Source organism: Gastrolobium bilobum, unplaced genomic scaffold, assembly GCF_033153095.1.
Source record: "Gastrolobium bilobum isolate Gb01-03AN ecotype WA unplaced genomic scaffold, APGP_CSIRO_Gbil_v1 utg871, whole genome shotgun sequence".
NCBI lineage: Eukaryota > Viridiplantae > Streptophyta > Magnoliopsida > Fabales > Fabaceae > Gastrolobium > Gastrolobium bilobum.
Genome location: NW_026896267.1, coordinates 150,142 through 167,892, shown reverse-complemented (window position 1 = coordinate 167,892; position 17,751 = coordinate 150,142). Strand labels below are relative to the sequence as shown.

Sequence of the window (17,751 nt, the reverse complement as noted above, 5' to 3'; positions counted from 1 at the left end):
TTCAGACAGCTTAGCCATTGGGGGAAGGTAGTGTCATGACAAAAACACTACTGGTCACCTTAGGAATAAGGGGCCAACTCATCCATTTTAAGGTTCTATACTAAGTACCTGTTGGAGTCAAGGGAGCCATAGGAATATGGAAACTTGTGAGCCATCTAGTCTATGAGCTGAGGAATCAGAGTTGGCAGATAAGAAACTGGGACAAAGCCAAAAAGTGCTAGGTCTTGAGTAGAGAAAATAACTATTTAAGAATGGAGCAGTGAATCTGTTCTTTCTGTTAAACTGTTTTAAAACCATCCACTTGTTGTCTCTTAATTATAGTTATTTCTGTTTAAATATTTATACTTTATTTTAAGCTGCTATCTATCAAACTCCAATGAATATTATCTCACCTTCTTCTAATCAGGAAGGATCACATACATAACGCAGTGAGCAATTGTTTGTCATCAGATTGAACTTACTGTTCCTGAGGAACGTTGTCAAGACAGTAAGGAACGTTTGACCAGACAGTTCATTCACTAACTTTTCTTTTCATTTTCATTCTTTATAAAATAGTATAAGACAATATCTAGAGTTCTATCCTCGTGGGAACCATAATCTGGGCCTTAATACACCCTTTATTACTTGATGCGTGCACTTGCGCACTTGGGTTGGAAGTAAGGGAGCGAATCTGTGTTCTGTTTAGAACAGAGGAACGTCCCCCATTAGAACTTATCTTTTTCCACCATCAGCAGACCACCCAACAAGGACCAATAAGGTGGAATTTATAGTAGCTAACAGATCCGGATTATCCCACAAAACGGTTATATGCTTAGAAATTTGATCCTTCATTCTATCCCAATTTTCTTGAAAGAAAAAAGCTGGGAACCCATCAACACCGAGAGCTTTATGATGGCCCATGTCAAACAGATTTCTTTTAATCTCATCCTGACTGGGGGTCTTAGCAAGCATTCTCAATTCCTCTGTATTTAAAACAGACCAGAGATATTGTGAAGACAACCATCTCCTATTAAAATTTTCCTTTGTGAAAATCCTCTTATAAAATTCACAGGTCAAAACCTTCAAATCTTCTTGATCCTCAATCCAAATATTGGCATCATTTTTTAATCTAGTAATTTTGTTATGATTCCTTCGAACAATTGTATTGAGATAATAGAATTTTGTGTTTCTATTACCATCTACAATCCATTGTTGCATAGACTTTTGAAACCAAAGGAGTTCTTCTTCTTCAAGTACCCTAGCTAGGTGCTGTTGAAGCTGATTCTCCCTATGCTCCAGTCTGGTTGAATCATTTACAACTCTAGCAGCCATAATTTTATCAATTTGACTTGTTATTCTATCTTTTTCTCTATGAATGTCACCAAACACTAGAAAAGTGCACATAAAAGTGAATTGACTTGTTATCCCAATCTTCAATACTTACAGTGCACAGAAAAGTGCCCCCTATGATCGAAGTGATTCACTTATAGTTGATCCATTGCACATGTTCCAACCATTAATTCAAGAAATTCGGAATCAATCAGAATTGTGACTCAGTAAGTATGGCCTATTTGTTAAAGGATGCAATAATTTAAAATATAATAAATTATGATCAAATTCAAATCTAAATGAAGTAGCAGATATGATTGTAATTTGTTTGACAAGAAAAGGAAGGCAACACATTTGACATTGAGATCTAAGATTTAAGACGTATTTTAAATGATTTAATTGTAATTATTTATTTATTTTTAGAAGTTAATCACCATTATACTTTTTGTTTTAGCAATTTTTCTTATTTTTATGATTTTAGATTTAGAATCAATTTGTAATTAGTCTGTAAAAGGTTATTTTTGACCCTTATTGTAGGAGTTGAGTTTTTTTATTTTCATAATTATAATTGAGAACTTGAGGGATATTTTTTTATAAAATCATAACTTTCTGTTTGACCATTTTTTCTATGTGCTTTTGACATCATATGGTATTAGAGCACTAGGTTGCCTTTAACGAATGACTGAATAGAATCGTGGAAGTCGTGGATGGCAGAGTCATGAAGGCAAGGGATGTGAATTCGTTCCTAAAGGACAACCTCATTAGACAGACCCACGAGACATAGAAAATGAAGAGCTTGGAAGGCAGATCCAGTATTTGAAGCGACAACTTGAGTAGGCGTTAGACAAAAAAATTCAAGTTTTAGAACAATTACTTGTGCGGGTGCAGAGCAAGAAAATCCAAGATTTGGAGCGACAACTCTTGCAGGTACATAGCGAGAAAATCCAAGTTTTGGAGCGACAACTTGTGGAGGGGAAGAGCATGAAAATCCAAGATTTGAAGTGGTGACTTGCATGGACAAAGTTGGACATTCAATCTGAAGAAAAAATGTAATTAGAGGATGCATTCGATGACGAAGAGGAGGACGTCAATCCCTTGGAGATTCTAAATCGAGAATATAATTGAGAAGTACGACTTGGATATTAGTCCACTTTTTGAGATATCAAGATACAAATCAATATTCCTGATTTTGATGTCTATGATCATAACGCAGTTTATGATGATTATCCAACTTATAGTTTATGATGATTATCCAAGTTATGATGATTATCCCATTTATGATAATTATTCATCTTATGATAAAAATTCAGTTTATGATGATAATCTACTCTATGATAAATCTGATGGAGAATATGATGATGAAGATCTAATAGAGGAAGAATTATCAATAGAGTTTTTACTTGAAAAGATTGATATGAGCGAAGATGAAGAAGATTCAATGACGAATCTTTTTCTAATAGGGGAAAAATGATGCACTTACAGTTGGCCCATTGGACATGCCAAACCATTGATTCAATAAACTCGGAGTCAACCACAATTGTGGTCTAATAAGTATGGTCTAATTGTTAAAAGATACACTAATTTGAAATATAACAAATTACGATCAAATCCAAGTCTAAATGAAGCAGCAAGTATGAATGTGATTTGTTTGGTAAGAAAAGAAAAACAAAACATTTAACATGATTTAAGATATAAGATTTGTGACATGTTTTAAATGATTTAATTATAATTATTTATTTATTTTTCGAAGTTAATTACCATTATATTTATTTTAGAAATTTTTTATATCTTTGGGATTTTAGATTTTGAATTTTAAGTTTTGAATTTTGAATCAATTTATAATTAGTCTGTAAATGAGTGGTTATGACCCTGATTGTAGAAGTTGTAGAAATTGAATTTTGTTGTTTTGATAATTATTATAGAGAACCATTGGGGTACTTTTTTTAATGTTATTTAAATCAACCTGGACAGAAGAAAATCACAGGGGAGACAATTCATAAAAAAGATTAAGGGTAAGTGAATTTATAATAAACATATTGAGATATTTAAACTCCATTCTAAAAATAAAGTGGTGAAAAAATAATTAAACATAACGGATTAGTCCAGACTTGATCATCTTCAATATGTCTGTCTAAAATTGTTTGCAATAACAGTCAGTCAGAAAATCTCTTCCTGCTATCTTATTGCTAAAGCTTCTGAATGGGTTTATTTTAGTGCAGAGCCCTACTCAAAAGAAATGAGGAACAACAGGATTTGTTTGGGGTGCATGAATATTATTACTGTATTCAGGGAACATAAAACCAAGAACAAAACAAGGTTTAGATAAATGAAGTTATTCAAGAAACTGAATGAATCATATCCTTGATAATACCAGATAAAAGCTCCATAACCAAACATTTTTTACTATCTTCCATTCTAATAAATTACATATACCAGAATGGAACAGTGTGGCTCATCCAAAATGAGGTAAAATACAAAAACATGTACACAAAAAACATATAAATGAATGGAACACAAAACAAAACCACTCCCATAATATTTATCATTAGGAAAGGCTTCTTTCAAAAGTAACTTGATTGAGCTTGCAAGAGCTCAAGCTCTGCTAATACTTTTGCAACTGTTGACTTCAATCTAGAATCACTCTTCTGAGCCAGATCAATAAGAACCACCTGAGCAGATTCTCCATATTTTACTCTATGTTCTTCAACCCTGAATATTCTCTCGAGCATCCATAGTGCTTTCTCTTGACCCTTTGCATTCTCAACTTCTAGGCTTTTTATAATAGCTTGCACACCTGAAAATTTGGCAATGAAACTGACACCACCTTCCCATATTTCATCTTGCAAAAGAGTTGAAAGGGCACTGAGAGCAGCTTCAACAGCTTCCCTCTCCTTATCTTCCAATATTTGGATAAGTGGTGAAACTGCACCTGCCTTGACCAAACAAAATGTGCTCTTCACAAAGCAATAGCCATCATGGACTTCGCAATATGCATCGGCCGAGGGCAGAACACACAACCAACTTGACTTTCTAGACTTCCTAAGAGACATAGAATTCTGTGATAGTAGAGCCAAAGAGTTAGCAGCTCTCGATTTCGTGATTGGTGAACCACTTGAGAGTAGTTTGACAAGCAAAGGAATAACCCCATGTTCTGCTGAAAGAAGTTGTAGTTTCTTGTCAGACGAATTTGTGAAGCGGATTATAATACCTGCAACACTCTCTGCCAAGCTATTTGATGTGGGTGAATTACTTCCTGTGCTAGAATACACAATGGATATCAAAATGGGAAGTAAATTTGCCTTCTTCAACACATCTGTCACTTTTTTATCACTAACAGGAAGATTACTCAGTATGCCAACACCAGCAGCTTTTTCACTCTCTGATGTTGATAATGAGACAATATTAACAATATTCACAAGATGAGTTTCATCAAGATGTTCAGTTAACTCATCTGTTAGATCTTTAGAGAGAGTGTATAGCAAATGCAAGACCTTACTCCGGATTTTGGTGTTATTTTCCTTAAGAAAAGGTAAGAGTAGCTGAAGAGCACCTTTTTCCTTCATTTTTCTTCTCACTTTTGATGCGCCAGGATGGGCAGCTATGCTATTTAGTGCTTCTAATAAATGGCCTTGAATTATAGGGCTGGAAAGATTCAAAAGTGAAAGCATCTGTTGAGCCACATCTTGATCAAGAAGAACTGATTCTGACTGAGCAATTCTTGCAAGAATAGCTGATGCAGGCTCGCGCAGAGTCATGAGCACAGATGTTACTGAGAAAAGAAGTTGTAGAAGAGATCCTGCAATTCCGGATCGGATCAAACGTTGCACATTTTCTGTCAAGGTAGACAGATTTTGTAGCGCATTTAGAGATGATAACTTGGACTCAAGTTTCCCAGTATTAAACATTTTGACAAGGGGCTCAATTGCCCCATCTTCTCCAAGGACATGTTTGCTGTGATCAGTGAGCTCCAACCTAGAAAGTGCAGTCGCCATTAGGACCTTGTTCATGTCAGACCCTGCAACAACATAATTTGAAATTTTCAGGTAAAGGGAATGTAGAAAAATTTACTTCAGTTCTGATCATTGTCTGATTTAGAAACAATGCATATAACAATTAATAAAACAAAGATGAAAGTGATTGGTCACCCATCTAAATATTATCCTACAAGGTTAACATATGTTTTTGGTCCTAAACATGATACTCATTTTCAATTTGGTCCTTGTACAAAAAAGGAGTTCAACTTAGTCCTTATACCTAGAATCTTTTTCAATTTGGTCCTCGCCGTTTGTTACAATTATAACACTATCTATTAGAGTTATACAAAATAAATGTGTTCTCTACACTTGCATAAAGCATTTAGATAAAAGAAAACAAATCCACATTCTCCATGTATGAACACAAAAATAGTACAATATTGGGTTTGGTAAGTGTCAATTTAACTGGGAAACATAGCCAAGACTATCAAATTAAGATTGAACTAGAGTTGAGTGTAAATTATATTACCCCAAATAAACACATCGTGATTTTCATCTATCATGGCCCAACTTCCTCTAGACCTTGTACATACACTAAAAATGTTTACATGCTCCCATTAATGTCAAGAAGTTTAGTAGATAGCTTTAGTTAAAACCAAATGCTAACTACGCTGTTTCTACTTTCTACAAACTCAACCAATATCTAGCCTCTTCCACTAAGAATTTTATAAATAATTGATTCAGTGATAAATATTCCTCAAAGCACTTGTAATATTATGGATTGATGGTCCATATAAATCATAGAGAAGGAAAGAGATGTATCAGTTAAGGAAAGTTCTGCAATACCTTCCTTCAAATACTGCACTAGTGGTCTAAAGTAGCCAGCCTCGGCCATATGAAGCGCGTTTTGAGTATTACTAGACAATATATCCAATAACTTCGCTGCATCATGTGAAGCAACAGGGTCATCCCCATTAAGAATAGCAACTAACATAACAATGCACCCTTGAATTCTTCCAATTTGCCGTCGAACTGCAGGAAGGTCAGAGAGGTCTAGCAACAGCCCCACAGCTTCCCTCCTCTCTTTTGAATCTCTTGTCAAAGACTTCACCACTGCTGATAAAAACTCAATATTCGCCATATTCTCCTGCAGTTTACCACTTTATAAAGTAAGATAAAACAACTATAAGTGCAATGATTTTAGACCAACATTTACAAGAAATATCACCTAATTTTCAGATTTTACCTTTTTCTCATCATTTCCAAAAGCAATACTTCTTAGCAATTGAATGATGGCCACCCTATTGTCTGCCTTACATGAACCTAGACGATTGAAAAGAATGGAAACAGTTGCTTCCTCGTTAATCAAACCACCATCGAGTTTTTCACTCCTCATGAACTCCTTTAATCTCAAAAGTGCAGCTGCAAATTCTTCTTCATTACCATTCTTAAGTTGCAAAACAACATCATCGATAGAGACATTAATTATTTCCTCTTCTATTTCCGCATTGACCTTCTGGTTACTGCTGACAAACTCTGATTTTGGACTTGAGGTTAGACTCAAATTGCCATCAAATCTTACATTCATCATCTGTCTTTGCAATATGCCAATCTTTTCTTTAAAATCCATGGACACTTCAAGGCTGGCTACAAGTAGAAGGCCCAATGATCGACCAATATCATGTGTTATGTCCTCAATTTGCTTGATAGGTTGTCTCAAATTGGAGCTTCTTGTCAAAGCTTTAGCACGCCTTAGCTCATTTTCAAGAGATTCCAAAGATTTTCTAATAGGTGGCTTGTCCAAGATTCTGCTTTTGTCCTTCAAATCATTGAAGATTGGTGGAAATTTCTCTACCAACAAGGCAAACTCAGCAAAAATATCCACCTCAATTTCAGAGTTCTTAGCAAAAGAAGCAACCTCATCAGCCAAAACAATCAGCTCTGATAACAATTCAGAAAACTTTCTCTTTTCCATGTTTTCCATCTTGTCTATAAAAACTGACTTTGCACAGAAAAAGAAGAATCACTCATCAGTTATAGAAGAGAAGATCCTGAAACAGACAACAACAGATAGCTATAGAAAAGTGCTAACAAGAAATTAAATCAAAAACAAAATTAAAAAATAAGAACAAAATACAAATAACATATAAAGACAAGGATAATCAATCAAAACAAATTAAAAAAGAAAAAGAAAAGGAAATTCAGAAGGAGGATGAACTGAACCTGGAGAGAAAATTTAAGGATAAAAGAAAAAAGAAAAGAAGATAATCTGAGTCTATCAGCTTAGACCCACATGTTTAAAGTTGATAACTTTTAAGAGATCCAGACAAAAAAGGCAAAAAATAGCAGCCTCCCACTTCTTCTTCTTGGTCTTGAAGCTGAAGGGTAAAACAAGGGGTTGAATTATTCTTATATTTGGAATATAGTAAATACAAGATCTCTTGAGGGTCATTTTCAGACGGCTATGAACTATTAAATATAAGGTGGTGGCATATGGTTTCCTCGCTTTGCTTGTCATGGTCACCTTGTGCTTCCAAGCAAATGAATGAGTGATGGAAGACGAAGTCAAAACCTTCAGAGCAAGCTCTCTCTCTCTCTCTCTCTCTGTGTGTGTACTTGTACGATTTCTGTTTGGTTGTTATGCTTTGTTTTTTTGTTTTGAGTTACCCTTTTTCAGCTTTGAATGCACCAACAAGACTTCAAAGTTGGAAGTTGTAGCATTGTAGAGAGTCAAACAGTACACACCTGACCTGAGTCTTTGTTTATAGGCTAAGGTAGAAATTGCTCCTCCCTGATTGCATAAGAAAAATTGTTTTCTTTATTTTGTTTTCCAACTTGTTATTTTTTATCTCTTGTATTGATTACTGTTATTGAATCCGAGCAGGTTATTGGCTCAGTCGGAGTATCAAATCAATTGGTTTAATTAGTAGGTCATTAAAAGGCTCTTATCCAACGCCGATCGATTCTCACAATCTCATTGTGAAATTAAAAAAAAATACAAAGTAGATAAAAATATAAAAATGGACTTATACCGTATAAGGCAGATCAATAATGAGCTTATATCACATTCATGCTTTAAATCCAAAAAATTGTTGAACTAGGGATATGTTATAAAATAGTATAAATCATTAAAAAAACTCTCGTTCAACACTTTAAAATTGTAAGAAATAATGAGACATACGTTTGATCCAAAATGAAGTCTCTCTTGTAAATTGCAGGACTTCTATCCTAAGGGGGTGTTTAGTAGGAGTAACTTTATTAGAACGACAAGAAAGTGAAAGTGGAATTCCTATATACCTATAGTTGGTAAGAGTTTTCACAATATTTGCCAGGATTTCATGTTATGTACAAATTGTGAGTCATTTTCTCTCCTCAAAATACCACCAAAGTGGTGATATTTCTCGTTTACCGGATGTAGGGATTTGGACACACAAATTTTCGGGCAAATCTACCCTTCCTTTTCTCTGTGTTTGGTATGATTTTTGGATTATGCTTCGGACAAGGTTGAGCTCAGAAGGGGTTGGACGGTCAAGTGGGTGTGGTTGGCTACATTCTCTAGAGCTCCAAATGATCGAGAAGACATAGAAGTTCAAGATCTTCATGATTGTTTTTGTCTTTGCTTTCAGTATGTGCTTGTTGATGTCTTTGATAGAGGATTTTGGACTTCGCCTCTAAAATTGTTACCAACTTTGCTTATTATTCCGAGTCCATGTTATATATTTATGCAAGAAGGGGTTGTTTCTCTGGGTAAGAACAACGTTGATTATCATGTTTGAATAAAAAAGTGATGGTGGAGTTATTTTTGTAAAACAATCCCACATTTTTATTAATATTTCACAATCAATGAAATACAGACTCAGTAAACTTAATCAAATAATTTCGGTAATATTTTGGCATGCCAAACAATTTTTTTTATAACATTCTCGAATAATTCATTTTTTCACTATTCATTTTGTAACATTCTCTGATTGATTTCTCTTCTGGAGAACAATTTTTGAATTTTAAAAACAATAAAACAAAAAAAGTTGTTTAGAAAAGTTGTTTTCATCTTATATGTTTTCAAAATAGCTTTCATGTTTTTGTTTTAAAAACCAAAAAACCAAAACAGCTAAGGGATGTTTTCAAAAGCTGTTTTCTTGTTTTTGCGGTGGCAATTTTGTAAATACAATGATTCATTAATGATATTTTTGTAGTTAAATCAAATTTTATTTTAATTTTAAATTACTTTGTGGTGACAATCTTGTAAATATGAGGATTCATTAATGACATTTTTGTAAATAACTACAACTTCTTTATAACTTTAAAACTAACTAACTATATCCAAACAAGTTTTATTGTTTTTTTACTCTCAAAATCAGTTTTCAAAATTTATTCTCAAAACAGTTTTTAAAAACAAAAAAAACAAAAACACACCCTGTGATTCTCAGTCATCAAAAAATTTCTCATCTACCAAAAATCCTAAGGTGGCGTTTGGTTGAGAGGAAATTTTTTGAATACTAAAGAAATGTAATAGATAGAGAAATGATTGGAAAGTAAGATAAAGTGAGATAGGTAGGAAAATGTAAAAAAAAGTTGTTTGGTGGGGAAAAACTTTACTGGAGAAATTAGGTAACTTTTATGAAATCAACATCTCACTACCCGGTTTTTCAAAAAAATCATCCTCAAATTTGGTTTCTAAACAGTGCGGATATCTATCTTTCTCAACAAAAGTTGATAAAGCCATACAAATTGCATAGATGGGAATTTGGTGAAAATCTATTCAAAACAAATATTGTGTTTCTAAAAACCATACTTGATTTTCCAAGGAATTTGTTGAAAAGAAACGAACCAAACACCACCTAAATGGTGAAGTGATGTTCACGGGAAAGTCACATTTGACAACTTTCATCATTGACACTGAAAGATCTTATGAACTGAATTTTTTTTTTTTTTTGAAGACTTATGAACTGAAATTTTGATCTTTCATGCACTGACATGAAGCTAGAGCTGGCAAAATGGGCCGAGTCTGCCGGGCCGGGCCGACCCGCCCCGCCCACCAAACGGGGCGGGGCGGGCTGAGTTTCTTAAACCAGTTGCCCGTCAAGCCCGCCTGGGTTGATTTTTTTTTTTTTTAATTTTTAGTGTAAAATGTCACGGGCTTGGCGGGCAACCCGCCCTGCCCGCCCAAAACGGAACGGGACGAGCTGAGATATCTAACCCATCTTCGAAGGCGGGGCAGGGCGGGCCAACCCGCTTTTCGGCGGGCTGGGGCGGGGCGGGGCGGGCAGCCCGCTTTGCCACCTCTACATGAAGCTTTTGACTTTTTTTAACATTTGAATTTTTTTTTTAAAGTTTTTCTTGGATTCTTTTTCAAGGAAATATCTTTGGTATTTGTTTCTTGATTTTTTTGGTATTGTTTTTCTGGAAATTGGTAAAGAATCTTTGTGTTCGATTAAATATATAAGTTCTTGTTTGACGAAAGTAGTTTTTCTTGAACTTATATTGTGTTTGGGAAATCATATTTTTTTTTTAGAAATATTCCAATCGGTTTATTACTTCGCAACTAATCTGATTCGAGACGGGTCTAGGATTAAGACTTTAAACCCCTCCCAAAGGTGGTACTGGGAAGATTCGAACACATACTCTCATCCCCACCTGCTTAGCTCCTATGCGTCAACTGAATTACCACCATTTGGTCAAAAATCATATTTTCATATTGCATGAGATTGATCTTTTATATTGTACTCAAATAAAAAAATGTGCCTCTTTTTTTTGAAATTTTTTTTTTTGTTGGAGCCGACTTTGTTTGTCTCTCAACATGAAAACATTTCTATCCTACTATATGATAGAAGTAATTCTCATTGTTTTTTTTTTTTTTTATATAAACCCTCTCAAATTAATATAAGGGGGTGTTTCTCCTTTAACATAAGAAGAAAAATCGTTTGTAGACACATATTCAAGGTGGGCCTCATTGTATTAAAAAAAAAAAACCTAAACACAAATCGATGTATAGGTAGCAGGAGAAGGTTTTCCCCTTAATAAAGGGGAATATACTTCTTTTGTTGCTGCAAAAAAAAAAATTATATGGTTTTCTTTGGCATTAATTAAACATTATATTATTCTTAATTAATTATATATATATATTTTACAATTATTGGGCTTAGAAACATCATATCTAATCTAATGGTGATAATTTACTAGTAAAAGTATTAAACTTAGAAGGTAGTAAGTATAACCCCTCCCTTTAAACTAATCATACCTTAAAACCATTTTTTTTTTCTTTTCCATAGCTCATTTTCAACTACCACTCACATAGTCAAATGTGGAATTAGGCTGAGTTGTTGGCCTGGAGGCCTTTATTGAGCCCAAGCCCGTGATTTCAAACAATCTGAACAATACACAAGGTGTGCATGCACTTGCGCACTCTAGTTTTTTTCAAATGTGGTTTCTGATTGGCTTATGGTTGCAGAGAGCTGCAAAATGATTTTCCATCGATGATGTTAGAGTGATATAAAGTAAAAACTATTAAAGGTTCACTTGAGGTTTTAGTTTGAATTAATTCTTTATATTATATAAGAGCGGACGAGATTAAGTGGTTACGAGTTCAATTTAAGTGATATGATTGCTTCTATGGTATTAGAGCCATGGTGACCACAGAATCACTAGTCCATCATCAACCGTCCCTCATTTTTTAGTGGAATTATGTTAGCATATGGTAGAACTTAAAAAGTTGATGTGTGCAATATTCTAGGTTCAAGTTCAAAGGTCTTTTGCATGAGAGGGTGTATTAAAAATATATAATATAAAAATAATTAAAGACCTATTACTTACAAATTTATGTTTTTGGGTGAAATGATTCTTTATCGTGATTCTGTTTGAATTTTTTGATTGACATGAACTTATTTCGTCTAGTGTTAATGTATTTCTTTGCTTTTGACTTCACCTCATCAACCGTGGGTATGCATGGTATAATCCATAACTTCAAGGGAGTGATGAGCTCTGTAACTACAAGTGGACCTCCAATGAGTACATTGCTTGCTTGAGTTTAAATGGTGCTCGAATATATTTGACTTTTGGTATTGGTAAAGAGTTGCTGATGGAACCTAATATTATTCATAAGAAATTGCAGAAATATAAATGGAGACAAACTCCTTACAAGGATAAATTGCAGACAATATAAAAGAAATACAGAAAATTAACACCCAAAAGACTTCACTCACTCTAAAGCCAAATACCTAGGCCAAAGAGATCCTTTCCCAAAATCCCACTCCAAATATTCTGAATGAATGAATACCTCACACTCCCACATCCCCTCCTTATATCCTATTATTTAGGATTATTCTAGAATAATTTCCATAACAAACTAACTAATTCACTAACTAATTTTGCATTGCTACTCTTGGGCCCACTAATCCTAGCCCATCAATACTCCCCATTCAAAATTCACCTTGTCCTCAAGGTGAGGAAGATGATAGGGGATGTAATTGAACATCCACCAGGGTCCCATTGCTTGAAGCATATAGACCAAGTTATGATTGAAGTAAAAGAAGCGCTGCTGCTGAATTGTCTTGCCCTTGTTTTGGTGTTTGGTGTGTTGCCAATTGGGTCATGGGTTTGTCCTTGCAGCCCACTCACATGAAAGAGCAATCCAGATGTATTGGGCTTACTTTGGTTCAGATGAGGCCCACTATTTGTTCTCCCATTTAGCCTATTAATTGATTCCCCTCCAGCTATTAATGTCAGATTAATAGATTGAATTGTAGGGGTAGCTTGAAAATAATGGCCCACTCCTCCTCCATTGGACCTAGGCCTATTTCTAACCGAATCCTTATCTGAGCCTGAGTGAGACGGACCAGCAAACTGGATCTGAGCTAATGAATAGTTATGAGGCTGGCCCACAGGTGCAAGAAGATGGAAGGCCTGGATAGAAGGCAGCATTGCTGATGATTGTGAGGGAACAACGAAGGATTTGTCAGAACGCCACCAACACGTCACAACCTCATGACCATTTTTGCAACCAAGTTGGTACTGTAAACCAGATCTGGTGCCAGTCCAGCCTTCGCGAGTTCTGCCACGACCTCCCCGCCTACCATCGCACATGAAGTTCCCTGAATTTCCTGTCCTCTGTTCTAGATTACCTGAAACAGAGACAAACAAAGGAGTAGTGTTCTTCACTGTTATTCTGCATTTTTTTTCTTTTTTTTTCTTTTTCTTTTTTTTCTATATCAGCTTTCCTTGTTTCGATTGGTTCCGATCTATCATCTTCGGCTTCTCTTTCGGACTTTCGATCTGCTCTCTCTTCAACAGTTGTGATCCCTTCTTCTTCTTTTGCTTCTGTTTTATTGTCTTCTTCTTCGTTTGTTACCTTTTCTTCTTCTTCTTCTTCTTTTTCTGTTTCTTCTTCCTTTTTTTCTGTTTCTTCTTTCTTTTCTTCGATCTCTATTTTTTTAGCAAAAGTTACTGCTTCTTTCTCTTTGCCTTCCTTGATTTGTTCCTTTGCTACTTTATCACCATCAATTGCAGGATCTGATTCTCCATCATCTACCAATAGAATTTCCGGTAAATATTTCTCTATGAACGCCTTCTCAAACTTCTTCAAGTTTGCGGTAAGATTCAACCACTTCCAACCTTGATACCAATTGAACGCACTCCCTCTTAGCCCTCTCACCGTTTCCCTATATTTTTGATCTTCATTGATTCCTTCGATCTGGAAATATTGTTCCAAATCGATCAGCCATCCCCAAGCATCATCTCTTTCTTCTCCAAAGAATTTTGGGACATCAGTAAATCTGAACTTCATTTTTTTTTTCTTTTTTTTTTCTTTTTCAGATCTGAATCAAGAACACCCCTAGATCGGAAGTGCTCTGATACCAAATTGATGGAACCTAATATTATTCATAAGAAATTGCAGAAATATAAATGGAGACAAACTCCTTACAAGGATAAATTGCAGACAATATAAAAGAAATACAGAAAATTAACACCCAAAAGACCTCACTCACTCTAAAGCCAAATACCTAGGCCAAAGAGATCCCAAGAGATCCTTTCCCAAAACCCCACTCCAAATATTCTGAATGAATGAATACCTCACACTCCCACATCCCCTCCTTATATCCTATTATTTAGGATTATTCTAGAATAATTTCCATAACAAACTAACTAATTCACTAACTAATTTTGCATTGCTACTCTTGGGCCCACTAATCCTAGCCCATCAGTTGCTAATGTGGCATTTTTCAATATTTGCTTCAATTAGAAACACTAATCACAAATGTGTCTTTGAATAACTTTCATGTGAATTGACAAAGACAAGCACAACGTAAATAATGTGATAAGATTATTTAATATAGGATGGAATTTCAACATCCTTGAATATAAACATTGTAGATTGAACTCAAATCCAATGGCAAACTTGAAACCAAAACAAGGCAATATACAAATCAAAGTAAAGAACAAAAACGTTTTATAACTGCATATCACAGTTGTCATGCTGTCATGGAAGTCCAGATCACACAACAATATTTGTAAAAGGAAGGGACTGAAATCCAAGGCTTATTTCAACAATTAATGGGAATCAAAGTTGTTTCAATTTTTTCCTTGAAGTTGAAGGGTAAATGTCTTCAAGGACAGAAGAACTTCCTTCAACCTATTCTTGGTCTCTTCATCAATCAAGTCACCATCACTGTTAAACTTTGAAGGAGGCTGGAATGCATTTAGAAAAAACTCAGGTTTGTTGATGAAATGAAGATCAAGGAAAACTCCAATTTGGCGGAGATGATATTGTGATCTTCCACCACCAAAGCCTCCTCCAGCACTTAATATAGCAGCAGGTTTACCAGCCCAAACATTTGGTGCTCTAGATGCCCAGTCAATTGCATTCTTTAGTGGAGCTTCAACATATCAAAAGAAAGAACATTAGCAAAAAGAAGCTTTGACATGTACTAAAATCTTCCTTAATTTATCTAATATATAACAATGTCAAACTAAATATCCAAAAAAGGAATGTAGTAAGATATAAGCATTATGCACAAACCACCAATTGATCTTTATACCTTTTAGTTTCTTATAATTATACTTAAGCATGAGGGCTTCAATATGTTTCATCAAAATGGTAGGAGGGAAAAATACCAAGTTTCATGACATACAATTATGAAGTTTGATAATTAAGCTTTCATTGAAATAGTCATACATACAAATGTAAGCAGATGCAAGGTGATACAAATGAGGGCAAAAGAAGACATCATCATTGCATACAATGGATTTCTATGAGACATTTACAATAAGAGCTTAGGAATCAGAGATGCAAGGTGATACTTTCAAGGTTTTTTTTTTTTTTTTTTTTTTCAGAAATCAGAGATGGTTAACACTATAAAGCCATATTTGCTAAGAGAAATATCCTTGAATATATATAGATGAAAAATGTTGGGATATTCAAGTGTGATGGAGTTTCAAATGGGTTGATAATGAACTAAGTAAAGTCCATATAAGTGAAAAGACCAATGAACCTAACACCTTAAAATTTTGGATCGAGACATGGTCTCAGACTTATTTCCTATAGTTGGTGTAACTTAACCCATCTTTATCATAGCCGAGTTAGGCTGGATACCTAGAATTCACATAAAATAGACATTTTTAAACAAACTAAACTCTTCTCATGATATTATCTTTTCCCAATCCAACACAAAAAAGAAGAGTAGTTCAACTGAGTCTTCATTCAGCTGTTTCATGCTATGACCTTTCCTTGAAATGGAAGGAATAAAGGTAAAAGAAATTAAGAAACAGAACACTTTGACTGACCCCACATGTAGTTCTCAATTGTTTCAACATAGGCTAATTACATGTTTCTACTGAAAAAGCAAACGACAAAAAAAAAGACAGGACCCCACAAAATGTTAAAGGTTAGTACCTGCGATAGAATAATTATATTCAGGGGAAGCAAAGAGAATGCTATCAGCTCCAAGAATCGTTTGGCGAAAGGCTTCAACTTCAGGTGGGTAAGTCCCGTTCTTCTCAAGATCAGTGTTAATCAATGGCAGAGGCGAAATATCAACGTGTTCAATTTGAATGCCTTCAACCGCTCCTTTACTTAGCTCAATAGCTACATAGCAAACACATAAAAGTCAAGACCAAAAAAACAAAAAATGAAAAAAATACATAGTTAGAGAGAGTGAAAGTGTGATGTAGGAACCAGAACGGATGAGGCCTGTGTTGTAAGAGCCTTTTCGAAGGGAACCAGAAAGTGCTGCCACTTTAATCACCGGCGATGCCATTGCTGCCATGTCTCTTGTTTCTCTGTGTGCTCGTGAATGGTAATATTCAAATTCAATTATGAATCAGTGTTTCTGTCTCGGAACATGGGCGAGCTGGCTATATTTATAGTCTTATGGTTTGTGTGATGGCAAATTCATAGTTTCATACTAAACAATTGGATTCAAGTTTGGGGGCATTTTAAAATTTGTTGGCTGCTTTTGGTGGAGATGATGCTGTGTGTTACGTAGTGGTGACGACAGGATAGAGGTCAACAACTTCCATTTAGGTTGTCTTCTAGAATTAAATGAAATTTTTTAAATAGAATTATTATTCATTATTGTACCGTTCAGTTTTGTGAGCCCACTATGTACTCTTGAGGGTAATGTTATTATATGGATTACACCACTAGCTGAGGTAAAGACCAGGTTAGAAGGTATAGTTCCAAGAGGTAGCAAGCTGATATCAATGGCAGATAAATAACAAGAGTATGACTTGGAAGTAAATGGGCATAACAACAGTACATAAAAAGATCTCTCCTAGTGTGCCCCCTAAGGGCTATTTATAAGGAAGATGATGCGGGTTGGTGAGGTGGGGGTCAACCCTTCTTGGGGTGCACACCCATGATGGCAGTGTTAGGCGTAGTTGGCGCTGCCACAATGGCAGTGCTGCAACCACTGCACCCGGCGATGTCAGCACTGAACAAAGGGGCAGGTTCCTTTGCAGTGCTTATGGCGACTGCCTTTAGCGGTTAATGTCCCGAAGTGGGACATTTTGGTGTATCTCTTGGACGTGCTGCAGTCTTGGAGATCGTGAGGGTCTACATCATCCCTAAGGGCTGATACGGAACAAGGCTGGGGGTTGGGCTTGAGTAACTGGGCCAGCTGAGGGTTGAGCCTGAGTAATTGGGCCACTCCAGTACTTGGGCCATCCAGAACAGGAGCCCCTCCAGCTTGGTAGCAACCGTGGGATGATGCCAAGTTAAAGACTTTGGTCGTTCTTGTCAGGGCGGGGTGCGTCCTTCGAGAGGGAGTTATTGACGCTCTATGGGGCGTCCTTCAAGAGGGAAATGACTGCAAAGCCTCGTATCGCCGTGGCGCCATGAACCCGAACCTGGTTATAAGCATAAGTTGGTGCCTTGGTAGATAGGATTTGACGACGCATTGTTTGGCGATGTGAAATGCTTGAGCACGGGCGATTGCTTTTGGTGATAGCTGTAATAAGGTCATTGATGACGGGGATT

The 17,751-nt window shown here is 35.7% G+C and overlaps 3 protein-coding genes across 3 annotated transcripts; all 3 read right to left on the bottom strand.

Moving 5' to 3' along the window:
- Nucleotides 1–711: 711 nt before the first annotated feature.
- Nucleotides 712–1,311, bottom strand: LOC133298522 (uncharacterized). Its single transcript, XM_061497824.1, has one exon. The coding sequence runs from the start codon at nt 1,309–1,311 to the stop codon at nt 712–714; it is 600 nt and encodes a 199-aa protein (XP_061353808.1).
- Nucleotides 1,312–3,673: 2,362 nt separating this feature from the next.
- On the bottom strand, nt 3,674–7,991 carry LOC133298519 (U-box domain-containing protein 44-like). The gene is made up of 4 exons (XM_061497821.1): nt 7,506–7,991; nt 6,529–7,333; nt 6,129–6,429; nt 3,674–5,323 (listed from the first exon to the last, which is right to left on the bottom strand). The coding sequence occupies exons 2-4, from the start codon at nt 7,264–7,266 to the stop codon at nt 3,870–3,872; spliced, it is 2,493 nt and encodes an 830-aa protein (XP_061353805.1). The 5' UTR covers nt 7,267–7,333; nt 7,506–7,991; the 3' UTR covers nt 3,674–3,869.
- Nucleotides 7,992–14,768: 6,777 nt separating this feature from the next.
- LOC133298520 (NADPH:quinone oxidoreductase-like) lies at nt 14,769–16,582 on the bottom strand. Its single transcript, XM_061497822.1, has 3 exons — nt 16,450–16,582; nt 16,168–16,359; nt 14,769–15,151 (listed from the first exon to the last, which is right to left on the bottom strand). The coding sequence occupies exons 1-3, from the start codon at nt 16,538–16,540 to the stop codon at nt 14,847–14,849; spliced, it is 588 nt and encodes a 195-aa protein (XP_061353806.1). The 5' UTR covers nt 16,541–16,582; the 3' UTR covers nt 14,769–14,846.
- Between the last annotated feature and the right edge of the window lie 1,169 nt (nt 16,583–17,751).